At 51.5% G+C, this 22709-nt stretch overlaps 1 protein-coding gene across 1 annotated transcript in view; it reads right to left on the bottom strand.

Annotated features, from left to right (window-relative positions):
- Positions 1-256: 256 nt before the first annotated feature.
- rbfox1 (RNA binding fox-1 homolog 1) overlaps positions 257-22709 on the bottom strand; it is a gene marked incomplete at its 3' end in the record, with an annotated part of 62303 nt that continues 39850 nt past the window's right edge. Inside the window, exons 2-8 of the mRNA XM_060068238.1 lie at positions 14638-15078; positions 10245-10385; positions 9544-9597; positions 6420-6512; positions 2450-2510; positions 2004-2048; positions 257-392 (exon numbers count right to left, since the gene is read on the bottom strand). Coding sequence (XP_059924221.1) covers positions 257-392; positions 2004-2048; positions 2450-2510; positions 6420-6512; positions 9544-9597; positions 10245-10385; positions 14638-15078 — 971 coding nt within the window. The remainder of the gene's footprint in view (positions 393-2003; positions 2049-2449; positions 2511-6419; positions 6513-9543; positions 9598-10244; positions 10386-14637; positions 15079-22709) is intronic.

The following is a 22709-nucleotide window of genomic DNA, read 5'->3' as shown; positions in this document are numbered from 1 at the left end:
TGCCAACCGCCGTAAAATCCCAAGAAGAAGAAGAAGAAGAAGAAGAAGGTATTGGGAGGGACGGGACCAAGAGAGAAGGAAGCGCTCGGGTCCGCAAACGGCTAGAGGCTCACGGAGGCCCTAGAGACCGCAAGTTTAATGTATTGCCTTAGTTGTATGCAATAAATGCCGAGTGCGGCTAAACCCTCACTACCACGTGTGATTCGTACCCTCCGTAGGCGGGGATGTGGGGGGGGGGGGGGTATGGGGGTCTCACCCTCCGTAGGCGGGGATGTGAGGGGGGGGGGCAGCGGCCCTGAAGGCGTTGTAGACGGTCCGGCCCCGGCCCCGAAGGTTGGCTCCTCTGAACGCCGCCGCAGCCGCAGTGGCTGCTGGGTAGGGGAAGCCTGGGACTGGAGAGACGGGGGAGGAGGGGGGCTTCAACCAATGGGGGACCAGTGAGGATCCAGGTGACTTCATTATACCGAGGTGCTTTTCACTTATCAAACAGACTGTCTTTTGTTGCCAACCTCATCCAAACGGCCAGCAGCTCCTGTTCCTGTAGGGTCCGTGTGTCAGTGTGTTGTCGTTGTGTGTTGGGTTCGTGTGTCAGTGTGTTGTCGTTGTGTGTTGGGTTCGTGTGTCAGTGTGTTGTCGTTGTGTGTTGGGTTCATGTGTCAGTGTGTTGTCGTTGTGTGTTGGGTGTGTCAGTGTGTTGTCGTTGTGTGTTGGGTTCATGTGTCAGTGTGTTGTCGTTGTGTGTTGGGTGTGTCAGTGTGTTGACGTTGTGTGTTGGGTTCAGGTGTCAGTGTGTTGTCGTTGTGTGTTGGGTTCATGTGTCAGTGTGTTGTCGTTGTGTGTTGGGTTCAGGTGTCAGTGTGTTGTCGTTGTGTGTTGTGTCAGTGTGTTGTTGTTATGTGTTGGGTTCATGTGTCAGTGTGTTCCATTCTCCATCAAAACAGTCAGAGTTAACAGAGTATTCATTATTTATTTTTGCAAACGTTCAAAAGACATTTTCCTTTCAAAAATAGATATGCGTCTCACAATTTAAATCACGTTGAACCAAAGCCTGTAGCGGTTTAAAAAACACAAAAACGAAACAAGTAGCCTATCCATTGCAAATAATTTAAAGCTGCAAATAATACGGCAGCAATTGGACTATGGAAATACTCAGCGTTGTGATCTTCTCTACACGGCCGGGATTACAGCTGCGTCTTGCGGCGGTGAAAATAGCCGACACAGTTGGTTGCTGCGGGTCTGCTTTCCCGAACTCACCGTTGTGTTTCAGGAGCATATGTTGCCGCATAGTACTTGTAGTACTCTGGTAGCTCGATTTCGCTTGGCATATTTTGCATTCCATCTTATGATCTCCTATTTCTTTAAAGTATTTCAATTCTTCGCTGCGCTTTGCTTTTACACCTTAACTTTTTGAATTCTGGCGTGCCTGAACATGGAACGGCACGCGCCACACAGAAATTTGATACATTTCATTTTCTTTGTGCCCACGGCATGCGTTAGTGGCGCCGCACAGAAAATGTATACATTTGCTGCAGAAAACTTTGTTTGTGTGTGTATATGCAAACTCAAGTTTGCCTGTCCACCAACTGAGTTCATTTGTAACGAGGAGTACTCGAGTAATCGATTCCTCACGCCCATCCCGAATATATATGTATATATATTTACTGTACTATATACAGGAAATGGACAGACACAAACAAACAAGATTTTTTTTGCCAAGATTTATTGTTTTTTTTTCGTTTTTTGATAGCGAATCAATCAAATGGTGCCATTTTAGGAGGTTCACGTGTAGCATATACTATATATATACTAAAGCCAAACATATAGAAAGGAGGCAAAGGACAAGAGAAAAGAGTGCTTAGATATCTATATACAGAAATATATAGGCAAAACGATATATCTATAATATAATACTTCACCAGCTCACCATCTTTTCCTTTCATTATAACATTTAAAGTATTTTTTCATCTAGTTCCTGCAAGTGGAACGAAAAGATTTGTCTTTACCTGCATAGAACTCTGGACTGTAGACCACTGGGTTCAGCTTCCAGCCTAGAGAGAGAGAGAGAGAGAGAGAGAGAGAGAGAGAGAGAGAGAGAGAGAGAGAGAGAGAGAGAGAGAGAGAGAGAGAGAGAGAGAGAGAGAGAGAGAGAGAGAGAGAGAGAGAGAGAGAGAGAGAGAGAGAGAGAGAGAGAGAGAGAGAGAGAGAGAGAGAGAGAGAGAGAGAGAGAGAGAGAGAGAGAGAGAGAGAGAGAGAGAGAGAGAGAGAGAGAGAGAGAGAGAGAGCACATACGATTTAATGTGCTATAAAACATTTGAAGGACAGTTTTGTTCAACATCCCTCGTGTGTTTTGGATTAAAAAAATCAGAAGAATAATCGAATAGATTCAGGTTTACTTCAAAACTTGGAAGTAGTAAAGTGAATCCTCCCAGACAGCGTATGGGCGTCTCACCGTTTGCATAGGGGCTGACCGTCTTCTTGTTGGTCATGACCCGCGCCGTCGCATTGTTCACCTGAGGAGACAGCAGGCTGTGAGGACGGACACCCAGGGAGTCAGGCTCCATGCACGTCTCCAGGGGCCCTGGGACGACTCTTAGGGCCCTAGGGACGACTCCTATAGGGACATCTCCTAGAGGGACGTCTCCTAGAGGGACGTCTCCTAGGGCCCAAGGGACGTCTCCTAGGGGCCCAGAGATGACTCCATGGGTCCTTGGGACGACTCCTATAGGGATATCTCCTAGAGGAATGTCTCCTAGAGGGACGTCTCCTAGAGGGACGTCTCCTAGGGCTTAAGGGACGTCTCCTAGGGGCCTAAGGATGACTCCTAGAGAGAAGTCTCCTAGAGGCCAAGGGAAGTCTCTTAGTGGCCGATGAACGACTCTTAGAGGGACGTTTCCTAGAGGGACGAGGTCCCCAGGGCCCCTCAGACGCTTCAGAACGTGAGCAGCAGCTCTCATTGGTCGTTACTCAGCAACACGTCCACAGAGGGAAAACAAAACAAGCTAAACCTTTTTCTTTGCATTTTAGTTTTGAACAGTTTTAAACGGCATGCTTCCACCCTTTGAGTGACACATCAGAGAGATGAAACAAATGCAAGAGATGGAAACGAAAAGATGTGAATGATGATGTTATGATGCATGCACCTTTGGGTGTTTGGAGGAAAGACACGGGAAGACAAAGGAAATATTATCAAGAGACAATGTCCATTGTGCATGTCCAATCTGAGACCAAGCCACATATGCATTCACACTCAGAACATCAGCCTTCCCAACGTCAATCAAAGGGATGAAGAGAAGCAGAAGAACCACGACCAAACCAGGGACCGTGTCAGAGCACGTGGAGCGAATCATCCATTCAACTGATCAACCAATCAATTCATTCCAGCTTCAAACCAAGTGCTGAGGAGGTTAGGGATGATCCATGAAAGAACAGAAAGAACAGGGAGACAGACGTCCACACACTCACAGAGCAAGAGACAAGGTGCAGACTGGTTCTCACTCCTCTCTCGCTTTCAGAGTACTCAAACACACGTCGGCACGACGGAAAACATATACATGTGTTTATAAACCAAATCATACGGCATGAACCCAGTCATAATCAATACGAACAAAAACAGTCAAACGTGGCAACGCTTCACGGGGAGAGAGAGGAGGAGGTGCTGGCAGGAAGGCTCACTTCACACTTACCATTCCCAAACCTTTATGTTATTTTGGCCTCGCCCACTTGTTTGCCTACTGTAACCATGGTAACTGTGTCGAGTGGGTGAAGAGGGTGGGGGTGCTCTACAAGCTAATGTTGGATGGAATGGTGGAGAGGGGGGAGATGAGAAAGGGATAAGCAGCACCTTACTCAGGAGGACAAATTACTCGAGATGAATTTCAGCTCTCAACAGACACACTGACAGAGCTCACAGGTCAGGTCAGATCCAACAGTCATCGCTTTCTGCTTATTCTCATCACAACATAGACATTTCCTTTGGAAAAATGCTTGAGAATCTGCTGCTGAAACCGAAATATGAAAGTAAAGAGTCAGCATGAGGAGAAGAGAGATTCTGTGGTTGATTCCCGTTCAGATTGAGCCTGAGAGACATACTAAAATGTCCTTAAGAGGAAAGGTTCCTCATTGGATTCATTCTTCTGTTTTTAAGCATTAGCAAACTTTAATCTCTTTTCAGAGAAAGTCCCTCAAGTGTGTTCTCCAATTTTAATCATTTCTTCGGGGACCGGGTCCAGGAGCCCCTACTCTCTCTGGGGGGTTAGAGTTATGAGTTATTGGGTTAGGGTTAGGGTTAGGGTTAGGGTTAACCCTAACCCTAACCCTAACCCTACTCTCTCTGGGGGGTTAGAGTTATGAGTTATTGGGTTAGGGTTAGCCCTAACCCTAACCCTAACCCTACTCTCTCTGGGGGGTTAGAGTTATGAGTTATTGCACAGTACAGTCCAGACAGTATCGGATGTTAACCCTTATAAGGTGTTCGGGTCTGTGGGACCCGTTTTCAGTTTTTAGCTTTATAAAAGTGATACAAATAATTATTATTTTGAACTAAGATTCATTGGCTTTGGCTCATTTTCTGTGAGGAACATGAATCAGAAAACATTTTCAATGACCCCCCCCTGTATACCCCCCCATCACATTTATATTACACACAGGGTGTTACACACCCGGAGCTAGTTTAAGTGTGGAAATCATAGGTTCTGTGCACCCTCATTTTCCCTTCTTCCTCTCTCTCTGTGTGTGTGTGTGTGTGTGTGTGTGTGTGTGTGTGTGTGTGTGTGTGTGTGTGTGTGTGTGTGTGTGTGTGTGTGTGTGTGTGTGTGTGTGTGTGTGTGTGTGTGTGTGTGTGTGTGTGTGTGTGTGAGAGAAAGAGAGAGGGGGAAAGAGTAAAGCAGGTGAATGGGCCCTTGGTGTGAGCACCCACAGTGTGCACCCACTGTTCCCGCACAAGGTTGCAAAATTGGAGCACCCAACACTATCAAGCTTGGGGACCTGACACTATAAAAAAGCTCTGTCAGCGTGGTTCCATACCACAACTGATCAAGATGGCAAAGCAATTCTCTGTTCAGACTGCCTTACAGCTGATATTTGAAGAGACAGAGGGTTTTGATGGTGATGCAGAGGAAATAGTTTCGGAAAGTGAGGATAACATTTCAGAGTTTGAAGAGGAGGATGAGCATCAGCCAGCTCCGAAACGTAAAAGAGCCTCAGGACTAGCCCTTCAGCAGCCAGGACAAGCCTGCGAGCAGCAAGCCCCAGGACCATCCCGTGTGCAGGCAGGACCAGCCCGCAAGCAGCCAGCCCCAGGACCATCCCGTGGGCAGCCAGGACCAGCCCGCGAGCAGCCAACCCCAGGACCAACCCGCGAGCAGCCAACCCCAGGACCAACCCGCAAGCAGCCAGCCCCAGGAACAACCCGCAAGCAGCCAGCCCCAGGACCATCCCGTGAGCAGCCAGGACCAGCCCGCGAGCAGCCAACCCCAGGACCAACCCGCGAGCAGCCAACCCCAGGACCAACCCGCAAGCAGCCAGCCCCAGGAACAACCCGCAAGCAGCCAGCCCCAGGAACAACCCACGAGCAGCCAGCCCCAGGAACAACCCGCGAGCAGCCAGGCCCAGGAACAACCCGAAAGCAGCCAGCCCCAGGAACAACCCGCAAGCAGCGGACCAGCCCGTCAGCCAAAAAGAAACGCTGTGAAGTGTGTGGACCCATGATGGACAGAAAAACACAATATACATGCAACCAGTGCAAAAAATACATATGCAATACACACAGTGAGACTGCCCCTCATGTGTGGTATAGTCTGATATACGTATAATGGCCGTGTTCAAAGGCTTTAATGTGTTGTTCAGACAGATGTTATTGAGTATGTTTCAATTTCTAATGATGTTGATTATTTCCCATGAGTTATGCCTGTTTTATGAGGCATTTCCTTATTTTGTTGCATTTTAATGCAAAAAGAAACAAAAACGAGTGGCACCTCTATTCATAAATGTGATTTAACAAAGGTAAAGTGAACAAATTTAACATATGTGTTGTTTATATTACTTGCAATTGGGATGAAGTAACCATCTGGTGAGTATTTAAAAAAAAAAAGCTTGAGTATGTTGAATTAAAAGGCAATGGGTCCACCAGACCCAGCAGCACCTCCTGTGTAACAAAAACACGAACACCCTATGAGGGTTAATGTTAACAGGGGACTTGTTGCACTGAGCTGCTGGATAGAGTTGTGGGTGGGTCGAGATTCTCAACACCATGATGTCACTGAAGTGTGCTGTTGATGCCGTAAAGCACACACACAAACCCACACACACACAAATGTACACACACATATACATTCAAACGCATACATACGAACACACAAATATACACACACACACACACACACACACACACAGCAGTCAAAAGGGGAAAAGCAAAGACCCACCTCTATTTTGCGTCCCTCGACCACGGTGGCGTGCAGCTTCTCTCGGGCACGGTCTGCATCGGCGATGAGTTCAAAGGTCACAAAGCCGAAGCCCTGAGGGACGGATCACAGAGGGACGGATCACAGAGGGACGGATCACAGAGGGACGGATCACAGAGGGACACAGAGGGACACAGAGGGACCACAGAGGGACGGATCACAGAGGGACCAAAGAGGGACCACAGAGGGACACAGAGGGACCACAGAGGGACACAGAGGGACCACAGAGGGACACAGAGGGACACAGAGGGACACAGAGGGACACAGAGGGACCACAGAGGGACCCCAGAGGGACGGATCACAGAGGGACACAAAGGAACACAGAGGGACCACAGAGGGACACAAAGGAACACAGAGGGACCACAGAGGGACACAGAGGGACACAAAGGAACACAGAGGGACCACAGAGGGACACAAAGGAACACAGAGGGACCACAGAGGGACACAGAGGAACACAGAGGAACACAGAGGGACCACAGAGGGACACAGAGGGACACAAAGGAACACAGAGGGACCACAGAGGGACACAAAGGAACACAGAGGGACCACAGAGGGACGGATCACAGAGGGACACAAAGGAACACAGAGGGACCACAGAGGGACACAAAGGAACACAGAGGGACCACAGAGGGACACAGAGGGACACAAAGGAACACAGAGGGACCACAGAGGGACGGATCACAGAGGGACACAGAGGGACGGATCACAGAGGGACCAAAGAGGGACCACAGAGGGACGGATCACAGAGGGACACAGAGGGACCACAGAGGGACACAGAGGGACCACAGAGGGACCACAGAGGGACACAAAGGAACACAGAGGGACACAGAGGGACACAGAGGGACCACAGAGGGACACAGAGGGACACAGAGGGACACAGAGGGACACAGAGGGACCACAGAGGGACACAGAGGGACCACAGAGGGACCACAGAGGGACGGATCACAGAGGGACACAGAGGGACACAAAGGAACACAGAGGGACCACAGAGGGACACAAAGGAACACAGAGGGACCACAGAGGGACACAGAGGGACACAAAGGAACACAGAGGGACCACAGAGGGACCACAGAGGGACGGATCACAGAGGGACCACAGAGGGACACAGAGGGACACAAAGGAACACAGAGGGACCACAGAGGGACCACAGAGGGACGGATCACAGAGGGACCACAGAGGGACACAGAGGGACACAGAGGGACCACAGAGGGACCACAGAGGGACCACAGAAACACAAAGGGACACAGAGGGACACAGAGGGACCACAGAGGGACCACAGAGGGACACAGAGGGACCACAGAGGGACACAGAGGGACCACAGAGGGACCACAGAGGGACGGATCACAGAGGGACACAAAGGAACACAGAGGGACCACAGAGGGACACAAAGGAACACAGAGGGACCACAGAGGGATACACAGGGACACAAAGGAACACAGAGGGACCACAGAGGGACCACAGAGGGACCACAGAGGGACGGATCACAGAGGGACCACAGAGGGACACAGAGGGACCACAGAGGGACACAGAGGGACCACAGAGGGACCACAGAGGGACCACAGAGGGACACAGAGGGACACAGAGGGACCACAGAGGGACACAAAGGAACACAGAGGGACACAGAGGGACACAGAGGGACACAGAGGGACGGATCACAGAGGGACACAGAGGGACACAAAGGAACACAGAGGGACCAAAGAGGGATGTGACCACTGAGGGACTGGGTTAGGTTACCTTCAGACCAGTTCACCCAGAACATCAAACTGGGTTGCCAAAGTCCTTCTGAGAACTTCTTGACCGATGATTACAAATCATCTTAAGATTTTAGAATTGAATAGAATGGAATAAAATTGTTTAACATGTCCTGCCTTTGAAAGATAATCCTAAACTAGAAGATAGAACCAGGATAATCCTAAACTAGAAGATATAACCAGGATAATCCTAAACTAGAAGATATAACCAGGATAATCCTAAACTAGAAGATATAACCGATAATTCTAAACAAGAAGATATGACCAGGATCATCTTAAACTAGAAGATAGAACCAGGATAATCTTAAACTATAACATAGAACCAGGATAATCCTTAACTACAAAATAGAACCAGGATAATCCTAAACTACAAGATAGAATCAGGATAATCCTAAACTAGAAAATAGAACCAGGATAATCCCTAGGTTCTACGTAGGGCTCAGATCAAACACAGTACGACAGAAGATCCCTTAAGAAGTCTGGTCAACTGAGACTTTCATTATTATTTTATTAGAGTAATCAAGGTTCTAAATTAACTTTTTGATTACCAGCCAATCAGAATTTCCACTAGCCAAATTATTTCCAGTAAAAAAAATCCATTTAATCCTGAAGCTCTCGTGATGACTCCGGGCACGCTTATGGTCCTTTACAGCCTCGACTTTAAAATGATTCGTTCCTACCACGAAATTGTTTGTTCCCTTTTTATCTTTTGCGTACATGCGGCAGTCCTTTCAAAACATGACGACATTTTCGTGATCAAACACAAGCCATTCACGACCTGTCAGCCATTTGCCATTTAACTTTATTTTTTCATTTTGCACGCATTGTTGTTTATATTCTCAATCTCATCCCCTGCCTTCTTCCTCTTCTCACCCCCAGACGTCTGTCCAACCAACCTCCGCCGCATTTAGTTTAAGTTTAGGCTACTTTTTAAATTACTTTAGCTAGCTCCCTCCCTTCTTTTGACAGTTTCTGCTCCATTCATTAATTATTTTTCTTCTTCTTCTTCTTTGTGTTTTCTGTTTCCATGGTTTCTCGCGCTGGTTGGTTGCACTGCCTGTGCGCAGCCAATGGGCATTTTATACGTCATCACGTAGCATCACGACAGTGTTCATGGGAAATGAAGTCAGTACTTCCCAGGGGGCAAGAACAGTAGAGCGGCTCTGACTAATATGATTGCCTCATGCATCACCGGTCAAACTGGCTAATACGTTTTTATTAACAACCGCCAAAATTATTTTTAACCTGTATTTGGCGGGTTGGCGGGTGTTAATTTAGAACCCTGAGCGTATTTACATGACAGCTAGGTTCAGACACAGAGGAGGGATTCTTACCTTGGAGCCGCGCTCGTTAAAGATGATTTCCACATCTAAGATTTTGCCAAATTGCTGAAATCGAAAAAGAAAGGAAATAAGACAATCAACAAATAATATACGGAAACATGTATGGTGGCTCCTAGGGGTAACACTTTTGGTGTGTTCCTGAATCCTCGGACACCAGCCTTCCCACTTTTCACGTCATTGCCAGTCTCGGAGCATTTATAGCATTCCTGTTTGTCTTAAGCCTCTTCAGCAAACCAGCCCGAAAACAAACAACACAACTTTACATTGTATTGCACGCACAGCAAGACCGTGCAATGCAGAAATTGGTGACCGGAATAAAGTAGCAATGTAATCAAGTGTGTAAGAGTATTTAGAATCGACATTAAAATGACCAACGTGGTACAAATACAAAGAAAATAAATCTCTTCACGGGCACAGCCATTTTTGTTCGGAGCGTCATAACTGTTCTCGGTCTGCTCTCAACATTCAGAGAGACGAAGACAAGAAGGGGCCGTGCCTCCAAGAAATGCCTCAAGAAAGCTGTGAGCTTTCCCGCCTTCTGAATCGGAAGTCTGGCGGCAGAGGATTCAGGAACACACTATTGGAGGAGGCCCCTAGAGGAAACACTCAGAGGGGGGCCCTCAGGTCGATGAAGAGTGTTAGACAAGCGGCCCCCACCTGGAGGTCAGAGGTCACTAGGGGCCTGTACTCACGCCAAACATCTGCCTGAGATCGGGGTCCCTGAACCTGAAGGGGATGTTGGAGACGTGGAGCCTCTTTGGCGGAGCCTTACAGTCGCTGCTCTCCGAGGGGGTCTGGGTGTGGAGGTCCGACGGCAGCGCCTCCTCTGTCTGCTGCAGGGGGAGCACAGTACCAGGGATTAGACCAGGGAACCAGACAGTACCAGGGATTAGACCGGGGAACCACACAGTACCAGGGATTAGACCGGGGAACCAGACAGTACCAGGGATTAGACCAGGGAACCACACAGTACCAGGGATTAGACCAGGGAACCACACAGTACCAGGGATTAGACCGGGGAACCACACAGTACCAGGGATTAGACCAGGGAACCACACAGTACCAGGGATTAGACCAGGGAACCACATAGTACCAGGGATTAGACCAGGGAACCACACGGTACCAGGGATTAGACCGGGGAACCACATAGTACCAGGGATTAGACCGGGGAACCAGACAGTACCAGGGATTAGACCAGGGAACCAGACAGTACCAGGGATTAGACCAGGGAACCAGACAGTACCAGGGATTAGACCAGGGAACCAGACAGTACCAGGGATTAGACCGGGGAACCACACAGTACCAGGAATTAGACCGGGGAACCACACAGTACCAGGGATTACATCAGGGATTAGACCAGGGAACAAGCAGGTAGTTCAATTCAAAGCACTGATGCAGAGACAGCAGTATGCTATTGGTTAAACTACATTCAAAGATCATTTCGATAAAAATTACCTTCATACTACCACATTTAAATGTCCCTTATTATAGGCTGTATAATAAGTGACATTTAAATGTGGTTTGGAGGAGGGAGACAGAGAGAGAGAGAGAGAGAGAGAGAGGGAGAGGGAGAGGGAGAGGGAGGAGATGGAGTAGGAGAGGGAGAGAGAGGTAGACAGAGGTAGACAGAGGTAGACAGAGGTAGGAAGGAGAGGGAGAAGGAGAAAAAGAGGGAGAAGGAGAGAGAGAGGGAGAGGGAGGTAGACAGAGGTAGGAAGGAGAGGGAGAAGGAGAAAAAGAGGGAGAAGGAGAGAGAGAGGGAGAGAGAGGTAGACAGAGGTAGGAAGGAGAGGGAAAAGGAGAAAAAGAGGGAGAAGGAGAGAGAGGTAGGAAAGAGAGGGAGAAGGAGAGGGAGAAGGAGAAAAAGAGGGAGAAGGAGAGAGAGAGGGAGAGAGAGGGAGGAAGGAGAGGGAGAAGGAGAGAGAGAGGGAGGAAGGAGAGGGAGAAGGAGGAAGGAGAGGGAGGAAGGAGAGGGAGAAGGAGAGGGAGAGAGAGCGTAGAGCGTAAGAAAAGAAAGCAAACAAAACAGCTGATGAGTACCAAGGCTAAGAGAAGGGCTGATGTGTGTGTGTGTGTGTGTGTGTGTGTGTGTGTAGGTGTGTGACTTGGAGACAAAAAGGCTGACGTGGGTGGGGGGTGATGAGATTTCCAGATGTACTTTTTCTTCCCTCCCAGAGAGAGAGAGAGAGAGAGAGAGAGAGAGAGAGAGAGAGAGAGAGAGAGAGAGGTAGATGTGTGTTTGGACCATAAGGAGCTGGAGTCGCTGTAGAGGCCGAGTGTTGCAGACTACAAACGTAAACATTTAAAAACTACAAGAGCAGAAACGGCTTAAAGCTGCTTAATATACTGCACACACACGCACACACACACACACACACAGACACACACACACAGACACACACACACACACACACACACACACACACACACACACGCACAAAGATTTAGATCAGCGTGTTTTTGGCGAGAGTTGTAGGCAGCAGGGGGCGCTGTCCTCTCAGTCTGTCCCTGATTGTGTTAGAAAGAGAGTTGTGTGTGTGAGTGATGTTGTGTGTGAAATGCTTCACACACTGCGGCGTCATACTCTTAGTGTCCTGGACGCAGAACCCCCGTCCACGGGAATACCAAAATCCACCTCTGGTCGACGGAGAGTGTCCTAACACTGTTGCGCTATCCTTCAGGGGTCGGAGACGCCCCTCTCTGCCACGCCCAGACGGGGAGTCTGGCGACGCACCGCGACACACACGACACATGACACACACGACACACAACGACACACATGACACACCAACACATAGAGACACACACGACACACACCGACACACAGAGACACACACCGACACACACGACACACACCTACACACACCCACACACACCCACACACACCGACACACACCTACACACACCCACACACATGACACACCAACACATAGAGATACACACGACACACACGACACACACGACACACAACGACACACAACGACACACATGACACACCAACACATAGAGACACACACAACACACACGGACGCAGCGACACACAGCAACACACACGACGCACCGACACATAGAGACACACACGAAACACATGACACACACGACACACACTGACACACACTGACACACAGAAACACACGACACACATGACACACCAACACATAGAGACACACAGCGACACACAGCGACACACGGCGACACACCGACACACAACGACACACAACGACACACATGACACACCAACACATAGAGACACACAGCGACACACACGACACACATGACACACCAACACACAGAGACACACAGCGACGCACAGCGACACACAGCGACACACACCAACACACACCAACACATAGAGACACACAGCGACACACACGACACACATGACACACCAACACACAGCGACGCACAGCGGATCACAGCGACACACAGCGACACACAGCGACACACAGCGGATCACAGCGACACACAGCGACACACAGCGACACACACCAACACACAGAGACACACAGCGACACACAGCGGATCACAGCGACACACAGCGACACACAGCGACACACAGCGACACACACCAACACACAGAGACACACAGCGACGCACACCAACACACAGAGACACACAGCGACGCACAGCGGATCACAGCGACACACAGCGACACACAGCGACACACAGCGGATCACAGCGACACACAGCGACACACAGCGACACACAGCGGATCACAGCGACACACAGCGACACACAGCGACACACACCAACACACAGAGACACACAGCGACACACAGCGGATCACAGCGACACACAGCGACACACAGCGACACACAGCGACACACACCAACACACAGAGACACACAGCGACGCACACCAACACACAGAGACACACAGCGACGCACAGCGGATCACAGCGACACACAGCGACACACACCAACACACAGAGACACACAGCGACGCACACCAACACACAGAGACACACAGCGACACACAGCGGATCACAGCGACACACAGCGACACACACCAACACACAGAGACACACAGCGACACACACCAACACACAGAGACACACAGCGACGCACAGCGACACACAGCGACACACAGCGACACACAGCGACACACAGCGACACACAGCGGATCACAGCGACACACAGCGACACACAGCGACACACACCAACACACAGAGACACACAGCGACACACAGCGGATCACAGCGACACACAGCGACACACACCAACACACAGAGACACACAGCGACACACACCAACACACAGAGACACACAGCGACACACAGCGGATCACAGCGACACACAGCGGATCACAGCGACACACAGCGACACACAGCGGATCACAGCGACACACAGCGACACACAGCGACACACAGCGACACACAGCGACACACAGCGACACACAGCGACACACAGCGACACACAGCGACACACAACGACACACAGCGACACACAGAGACACACAGCGACACACAGAGACACACACCGACACACAGCGACGCACAGCGACACACAGCGACACACAGCGACACACAGCGACACACAGCGACACACAGCGACACACAGCGACACACACCAACACACAGAGACACACAGCGACACACAGCGACACACAGAGACACACAGCGACACACAGAGACACACAGCGACACACAGCGACACACAGCGACACACAGCGACGCACAGCGGATCACAGCGACACACACCAACACACACCAACACACAGAGACACACAGCGACGCACAGCGACACACAGCGACACACCAACACACAGAGACACACAGCGACGCACAGCGACACACAGCGACGCACAGCGGATCACAGCGACACACAGCGCACCACCAGGTCCCTCGGAGTCTACCAAACGGCCCCTTGGCCAACGGACGCACGCCGCCGGGGCGACCTCGGACCGAGCTCACATCACGGGGGTCAGAGGTCAGCGGGAGCCCCGTCTCCACGCGGTCGGAGTCGGCCGTTATCTACACTTCTGCATTTTCACATCAACCTCCATCAGAACAGATATCTAGATCTGTAGATATAGATCTATAGATATAGATCTAGATATAGATATGAGGAGGAGGGAGCTGGTTACCGTGGCGATGCCGGCCGACGCCCCCCCGGCTCCGTCCGGCGGCCCCGTGCCTCCGAGGCTCTGCGGCGGGGGGTACATGCTGAGCTCCCCCCCGGGCGACGGCCCCCCCGCGTACTCCTGCTGCGCCCCCGGGTGGGGGTGGGGCTGCTGCGGGTGGGGGTGCTGCGGGTGGGGGTGCTGCGGGTGGGGCTGCTGCGGGTGGGGCTGCTGCGGGTGGGGCTGCTGCGGGTGGGGGTGCTGCGGGTGGGGGTGCTGCGGGTGGGGCTGCTGCGGGTGGGGCTGCTGCGGGTGGGGCTGCTGCGGGTGGGGGAGCTGCGGGTGGGGGTGAGAGGCGGCGTACTCGGGGAGGGGGAGGGCGCTCTGGGAGGGGGGAGCGTACTGGGCAGGGGGGTAGGCCTGGGCCCTGGAGGGGTCAGGGGGGGCCGGGGCGTCCTGAGGACCCTGCGGAGAGAGAGAGGTCAGAGGTCAGAGGTCAGCAGTCAGGGGCGTGGGGACCAAAACATGGATCAGGTGATGATGCTTCAAATCAACGCAGTGGTGGTGGGGGTGTGGGGTCCCTGAAGCTGGGGGCCACTGATCCACACAGAAAACACACCACACCATAAGATACCAAACACACCATACCATGTGACACCATGTGACACCAAACACACCACACCATGTGACACCATGTGACACCATGGGACACCAAACACACCTTTCCATGTGACACCATGTGACACCATGAGACACCATGTGACACCATGGGACACCATGGGACACCAAACACACCTTTCCATGTGACACCATGGGACACCATGTGACACCATGTGACACCATGTGACACCAAACACACCATACCATGTGACACCATGTGACACCAAACACACCACACCATGTGACACCATGTGACACCAAACACACCACACCATGGGACACCATGTGACACCATGTGACACCATGGGACACCAAACACACCATACCATGTGACACCATGAGACACCAAACACACCACACCATGTGACACCAAACACACCACACCATGTGACACCATGTGACACCATGTGACACCAAACACACCATACCATGTGACACCATGTGACACCATGTGACACCAAACACACCACACCATGTGACACCATGAGACACCATGAGACACCATGGGACACCATGGGACACCATACACACCATACCATGTGACACCATGTGACACCAAACACACCACACCATGTGACACCATGAGACACCATGTGACACCATGGGACACCATGTGACACCATGTGACACCATGTGACACCAAACACACCATACCATGTGACACCATGAGACACCAAACACACCACACCATGTGACACCATGAGACACCATGTGACACCATGGGACACCATGTGACACCATGTGACACCATGTGACACCAAACACACCATACCATGTGACACCATGAGACACCATGTGACACCATGGGACACCATGGGACACCAAACACACCACACCATGTGACACCATGAGACACCAAACACACCATACCATGTGACACCAAACACACCACACCATGTGACACCATGAGACACCATGTGACACCATGGGACACCATGGGACACCAAACACACCACACCATGTGACACCATGGGACACCATGTGACACCATGTGACACCATGTGACACCAAACACACCATACCATGTGACACCATGGGACACCATGTGACACCATGTGACACCAAACACACCATACCATGTGACACCATGTGACACCATGTGACACCAAACACACCACACCATGTGACACCAAACACACCACACCGTGTGTGACACCGTGTGTGACACCGTGTGACAACGTGTGAGACACCGTGTGACAACGTGTGAGACACCGTGTGACAACGTGTGAGACACACTACACCTCACACAATCAGCATGGATCCTTAAATGCATGCGTCCCGTTTCCGCGGGCTGTTAAGGATGTGTTCCTGTCCACCTCTGGGTTCACCAGCAGATGCTTAGTTAATCGCCGTTAACTAGCTCAACTAAACCTGAGAGTCACCAGGAAACTCAGACGCTGGTGAACTCAACATCAGAGGCCGAAGCTCCACTCCTCCACCCCTCCACCCCGTACTGACGTTTAATTAGTCTGAACAATTAGAGACGTGATTAAGAAGAGCCTGACGAGGACAGTCAGCTCCACACACACACACAGGGTCAAACACACACACACACACACACATAGACACACACACACACACACACACTGCTTCAGACCCTCTCACACACACACACACACACACACACACACACACACACACACACACACACACACACACACACACACACACACACACACACACACACACACACACTCAGACCCTCTCTCACACACACACACACACACACACACACACACACACACACACACACACACACACACACACACACACACTCACTCAGACCCTCTCACACACACACACACACACACACACACACACACACACACACACACACACACACACACACACACACACACACACACACACACACACACAGACACACAGACACACTAGGGAGAGTTCTGCTAAGATGTGAACTTGAGGGGCTGTTCTGTTTGATCGGGGTTATCCACTCCAGCATAATGACACACACGCACACAGACACACGCAGACACACGCAAACATGGACGCAGACTTGTTTACACACACACACACACACACACACACATTGGCAAGACATGCACAAACACTCACATAAAACATAAACAGATAAGAACACACAACATGAACAGAGCCGCACATCGACCAGACACAGGCCCGGCTACACAATGAACCGGACCAAGACCAGCGCAGTGAACGAGCCTCAATGTTCACAAGCTGCTCTCACCAATAACAAATATCACGAATAAACACAAACCAAGAAGACAAATCCAATGTCTGGGATTCCTCTTAATTGGCCAAGGTTCTCTTCAAGCAGGTAGCAATGCATTACGGCAATATAAGATATAATACATCAAAGTATGAAATAAGACATGTGGCAATGCCACTGTTGTCTGTCTTAAAACCTTTGATTCTGAACGTCTACTCTAGAGTCATTTTGGCTATATAGAAATAATTGTGTATTTTTGTTTGAGTTTGATTGTGTGTGTGTGTGTGTGTGTGTGTGTGTGTGTGTGTGTGTGTGTGTGTGTGTGTGTGCAGGTTGGCTTTGAAGATCCAGGTTCTTGCTGTACTTCAGATTTCATTACTAAAGAGGATCAGGAGGGGAGGCAATGGGGGTTAGGATTACAATGGGGGGGACGAAAGGAAAACATAGGAGAGAGAGAGAGAGAGGGGGAGAGAGGGAGAGGGAGAGAGAGGGAGAGGGAGAGGGAGAGGGGGAGGGAGGGAGGGAGGGAGAGAGGGGGGAGAGAGAGGGGGAGAGAGAGAGAGAGAGAGAGAGAGAGAGAGAGAGGGAGAGAGAGGGAGAGAGGGAGAGTGAGGGAGGGAGAGGGAGAGGGAGGGAGGGGGGGAGAGAGAGAGAGAGAGAGAGAGAGAGAGAGAGAGAGAGAGAGAGAGAGAGAGAGAGAGAGAGGGAGAAAGTACATCTTGGCTCAGACTAAATTGTCTGGTGTGTGTAATGGGAACCACATTTAGAGGCCTGAAATATGCTTTACGTGGCAGTGCAACAGACTCGTGACACACACACACACACACACACACACACACACACACACACACACACACACACACACACACACACACACACACACACACACACACACACTCACACACACTCTTACTTTATCTGGGATACACCAAGGAACCCAAACACACAAAGAGTATCTCTGCGCTAACGTGGAAGCGATGGCTCAACGATCTTTAAAAGATTGAGAGGTGTTTGGTAACCGCGACGACCCAGGTGGGGACGGTCGGACTAATGATGAACCATCACACCTGCACCCCAGGAGGTGAGAGGAGGACCCCAACACCTCCTACGTTAGACAGAATGCTCTCTTCCTGCTCCTCACTACCACACAACACACATCCTATCACACAATCACACAACACATGTCCTAACACACAACTACACAACACACTTTCTAAGACACAACCACACAACACACTTTCTAACACACAACCACACAACACACAACCGTAGCCTGCGAAACACAGCATGCTCAGAGAGAGAGAGAGAGAGAGAGGGAGAGGGAGGGAGGGAGGGAGGGAGAATAATAGTCATGGAATCAGAATCCCACATACACACATCACGCACACAAACACAGACACACACACACGCATACACACACAAACACTCCTCCATACAGCGAGCACAACAGCATTGAGAAGCGCAGTTACAGTCCTGATTAAGGAGAGAGACGAGGAGACGAGGACCCGAGGGCTAGGAGACGAGGTGCCGAGGAGAATGGGAGGATAGGAGCATGCAGGAGAAGCGGTCTACCTGCTCTACCATCCTGTGAACCGCGGCCGGCTGCACTAGTCTCCACCGCGGCAGCGTTGCCTCCGAGAGCCTCAGCGAGAAGCACCTCTCTCCGCGTGGACGCCACGCATGTGAGCCGGAGTTAGTGGGCATGTGTGTTCAGAAGGAGGAGGAAGAGGAGGAGGAGGAGGAGGAGGTGCCACAAGCCTGTGAATGCGGCGTTAAAAAGAAAGGTTTTCACATTCTCGGTTTCTCCCTCCCTTCAGATTCCTCCCGTCTTACCGGCCATCGTTGCCTCTGAAACCTTCTAGTATGATGCAAATGGACCGTTCCAGAGACTTCTTCTAGATGGACGCACGCATGCATGTAAGAGTGTGTGTACGTGTGCATGTGTGCGTGTGTAATATCTATGAATGCTCCTTTTGTTCCAGGGTATGACTTCTATTTTGGTGTTTCTAGCGGACGAATGAGCAGAGCACAAGCCTCTTTCTGCTCTACACTTTTTAACGGTCTTTAAACTCTTTTAAGTCACCCCCTCTCCCCCTCCTCCCTCTCCCCTCCCTCCCCTCCCTCTACCACCTCTCTCCCCCCCTCTCCCTTCCCCCCTCCCTCCTCTCCCCCCACCTCCTCCCTCTCCCCTCCCTCCCCACCCCCTACCACCTCCAACCCATCTCCCCCCTCCCCCCTGCAAAGCATCCCCTGGTGTTAAAATAACTGCAGGGTTTTCTGTGCTGGATGGTGAGTGGTCTCCTCACTGCCTCCTGCTGTCTAGAGGAGCACCGTGGGGAGGAGGGTCCTCACTGCCTCCTGCTGTCTAGAGGAGCACCGTGGGGAGGAGGGTCCTCACAGCCTCCTGCTGTCTAGAGGAGCACCGTGGGGAGGGTCCTCACAGCCTCCTGCTGTCTAGAGGAGCACTGTGGGGAGGGTCCTCACAGCCTCCTGCTGTCTAGAGGAGCACCGTGGGGAGGGTCCTCACAGCCTCCTGCTGTCTAGAGGAGCACCGTGGGGAGGAGGGTCCTCACAGCCTCCTGCTGTCTAGAGGAGCACCGTGGGGAGGGTCCTCACAGCCTCCTGCTGTCTAGAGGAGCACCGTGGGGAGGAGGGTCCTCACAGCCTCCTGCTGTCTAGAGGAGCACTGTGGGGAGGAGGGTCCTCACAGCCTCCTGCTGTCTAGAGGAGCACCGTGGGGAGGAGGGTCCTCACAGCCTCCTGCTGTCTAGAAGAGCACCGGGGGGAGGAGGGTCCTCACAGCCTCCTGCTGCCTAGAGGAGCACCGTGGGGAGGAGGGTCCTCACAGCCTCCTGCTGTCTAGAGGAGCACCGTGGGGAGGAGGGTCCTCTGAGGAGCACCGTGGGGAGGGTCCTCACCGTGGGGAGGGGGTCCTCTGTGGAGAGACACATCCCGCTCCACAGGACAACACACCCATTCAGCCTCCCTGAATGGACGCGTCTCTTTCTGTCCCCCTCACCGGTCTGATCCTGTTCCAGGGTAGCGGTGGAGGGTTAGAGGTTAGAGTTAGAGGTGGAGACACGAGGAGTGAACAACAGCTGAAGGTAGAGACCGACCAGACCTTCAGCTGACTTCTACAACCTGAGGAACGTTCCCCATCACTCCTCTGGTCTTATCTCTCTCCTCCTGTCACCCCGTCTCCATCTCCTGATGGGGGCTTCTGTTGGACAAGGTGATCTTCATGCTTACATACTGACACACACAGGCAGGCAGGCACACACGTAGGCACACAGGTACGCACGCACGATCACACACACACACACACACACACACACACACACACACACACACACACACACACACACACACACACACACACACACACACACACACACACACACACACACACACACACAAGCATACAAATAGCTACAGCTACATTCTCTCTCCCTTTCCAACCACAGGATGACATTTTGAAAAATGAAAACAGCAATTTGAGGTCACACAGACAGTGACACACACACACACACACACACACACACACACACACACACACACACACACACACACACACACACACACACACACACACACACACACACACACACACACACACACACACGCGAGCCAGCCACTCAGGCCCACACCATGAGCTCCCCCAGTTCTCCACGGCTCCTCCTGTGATTGGACTCATGAGGTTTCCGAGGTGACAGGGAGCAGCCTCGCTCTGTGGCTCATCTCAAACCAGCCCTCCACTGAAGGGCTTCTGGAACAACGCCAGGCTCCTCCTTGTGGAGGTGAGGAGAACATACTGGGATTATCCACTAAACAGACTGGGATTATCCACAAAGCATACTGGGATTATTCACAACGCATGTCAGAGCTGTGCTCAAAGAACAACTGTTGCCTTTGAGTCAATGGTAGAAATAAAACCCACTATCATCAGCAGGCCGGCCAATAGGAGCTCACTGCAGATCAGCAGGCCGGCCAATAGGAGCTCACTGCAGATCAGCATGCCGGCCATTAGGAGCTCACTGCAGGTCATCACGCCGAGCAATAGGAGCTCAGGTCACCACACCAGCCAATAGGATCTCAGGTCCTCACACTGAGGGGAGGGAACCTTTCTGCTCCTCTTGGTTCTGATTGGACTGTGGTGGCAAGAACATGAGTGGTGGTGAACTTAAACCAAAACCACTTCAAGTTTGTACTGTAGTACTAACCCTAACCTCTGGGTGGCAGCAGGAACATTTTAACCAAGATGATCAATTGATCCCTCACTACGGGTTTGTTTTAGGTACAGACAGGATGGATGTCATAATCAGCGGGCCATTCTGGGATTTGGTTGGTCAATACTAAAGGTTAAAATGTGCAAAGTATGCAAAGTTCGGCGGTCAATAATTTCTTTGATAAGTGATTGCATAATTGACTGCTTTTTTGCCTCTGATTCACGTCTTTCGTACCACTCCGCATTTAGTCCGGTAACTTATCAACCCCAGCGTATTCGATTGCTAAGGGACGTCAATGTCTTTGGCAAACTTTTTCTCTGCTGATCACCGCTACGAATTTATTTGTGACGGTACCCCCCCCCACAGAACAAGGTACCCCGTGAAAAAAAATAACTAACAAATAAATGTCATTTATTTGTTAGTTATTTTTTCGTCAAGTAGCCGTGTAATGAGCGGGATAATGTATAGAACGGCAGTGGGTCCGGGGGGGGGGGGGGGGGGGGGACATAGACCAGATGATTTGGACCTTCGAGAACACGGTACCCCCCACAGAACACGGTACCCCCCCCTCACAGAACACGGTACCCCCCCACAGAACACGGTACCCCCCCCCCACAGAACACGGTACCCCCCCCTCACAGAACACGGTACCCCCCCCCCACAGAACACGGTACCCCCCCCCACAGAACACGGTACCCCCCCCCCCACAGAACACGGTACCCCCCCCCCCACAGAACACGGTACCCCCCCACAGAACACGGTACCCTCCCCCCCCCACAGAACACGGTACCCCCCCCCCCACAGAACACGGTACCCCCCCCCCACAGAACACGGTACCCCCCCCCCACACAGAACACGGTACCCCCCCACAGAACAAGGTACCCCCCCCCCCCACAGAACACGGTACCCCCCCCCACACAGAACACGGTACCCCCCCCCCACAGAACACGGTACCCCCCCCCCACAGAACACGGTACCCCCCCACAGAACACGGTACCCTCCCCCCCCCACAGAACACG

Source organism: Gadus macrocephalus, chromosome 2, assembly GCF_031168955.1.
Source record: "Gadus macrocephalus chromosome 2, ASM3116895v1".
NCBI lineage: Eukaryota > Metazoa > Chordata > Actinopteri > Gadiformes > Gadidae > Gadus > Gadus macrocephalus.
The sequence above is the reverse complement of the archived record's forward strand: the minus strand, read 5'-3'. Positions and strand labels throughout refer to the sequence as shown.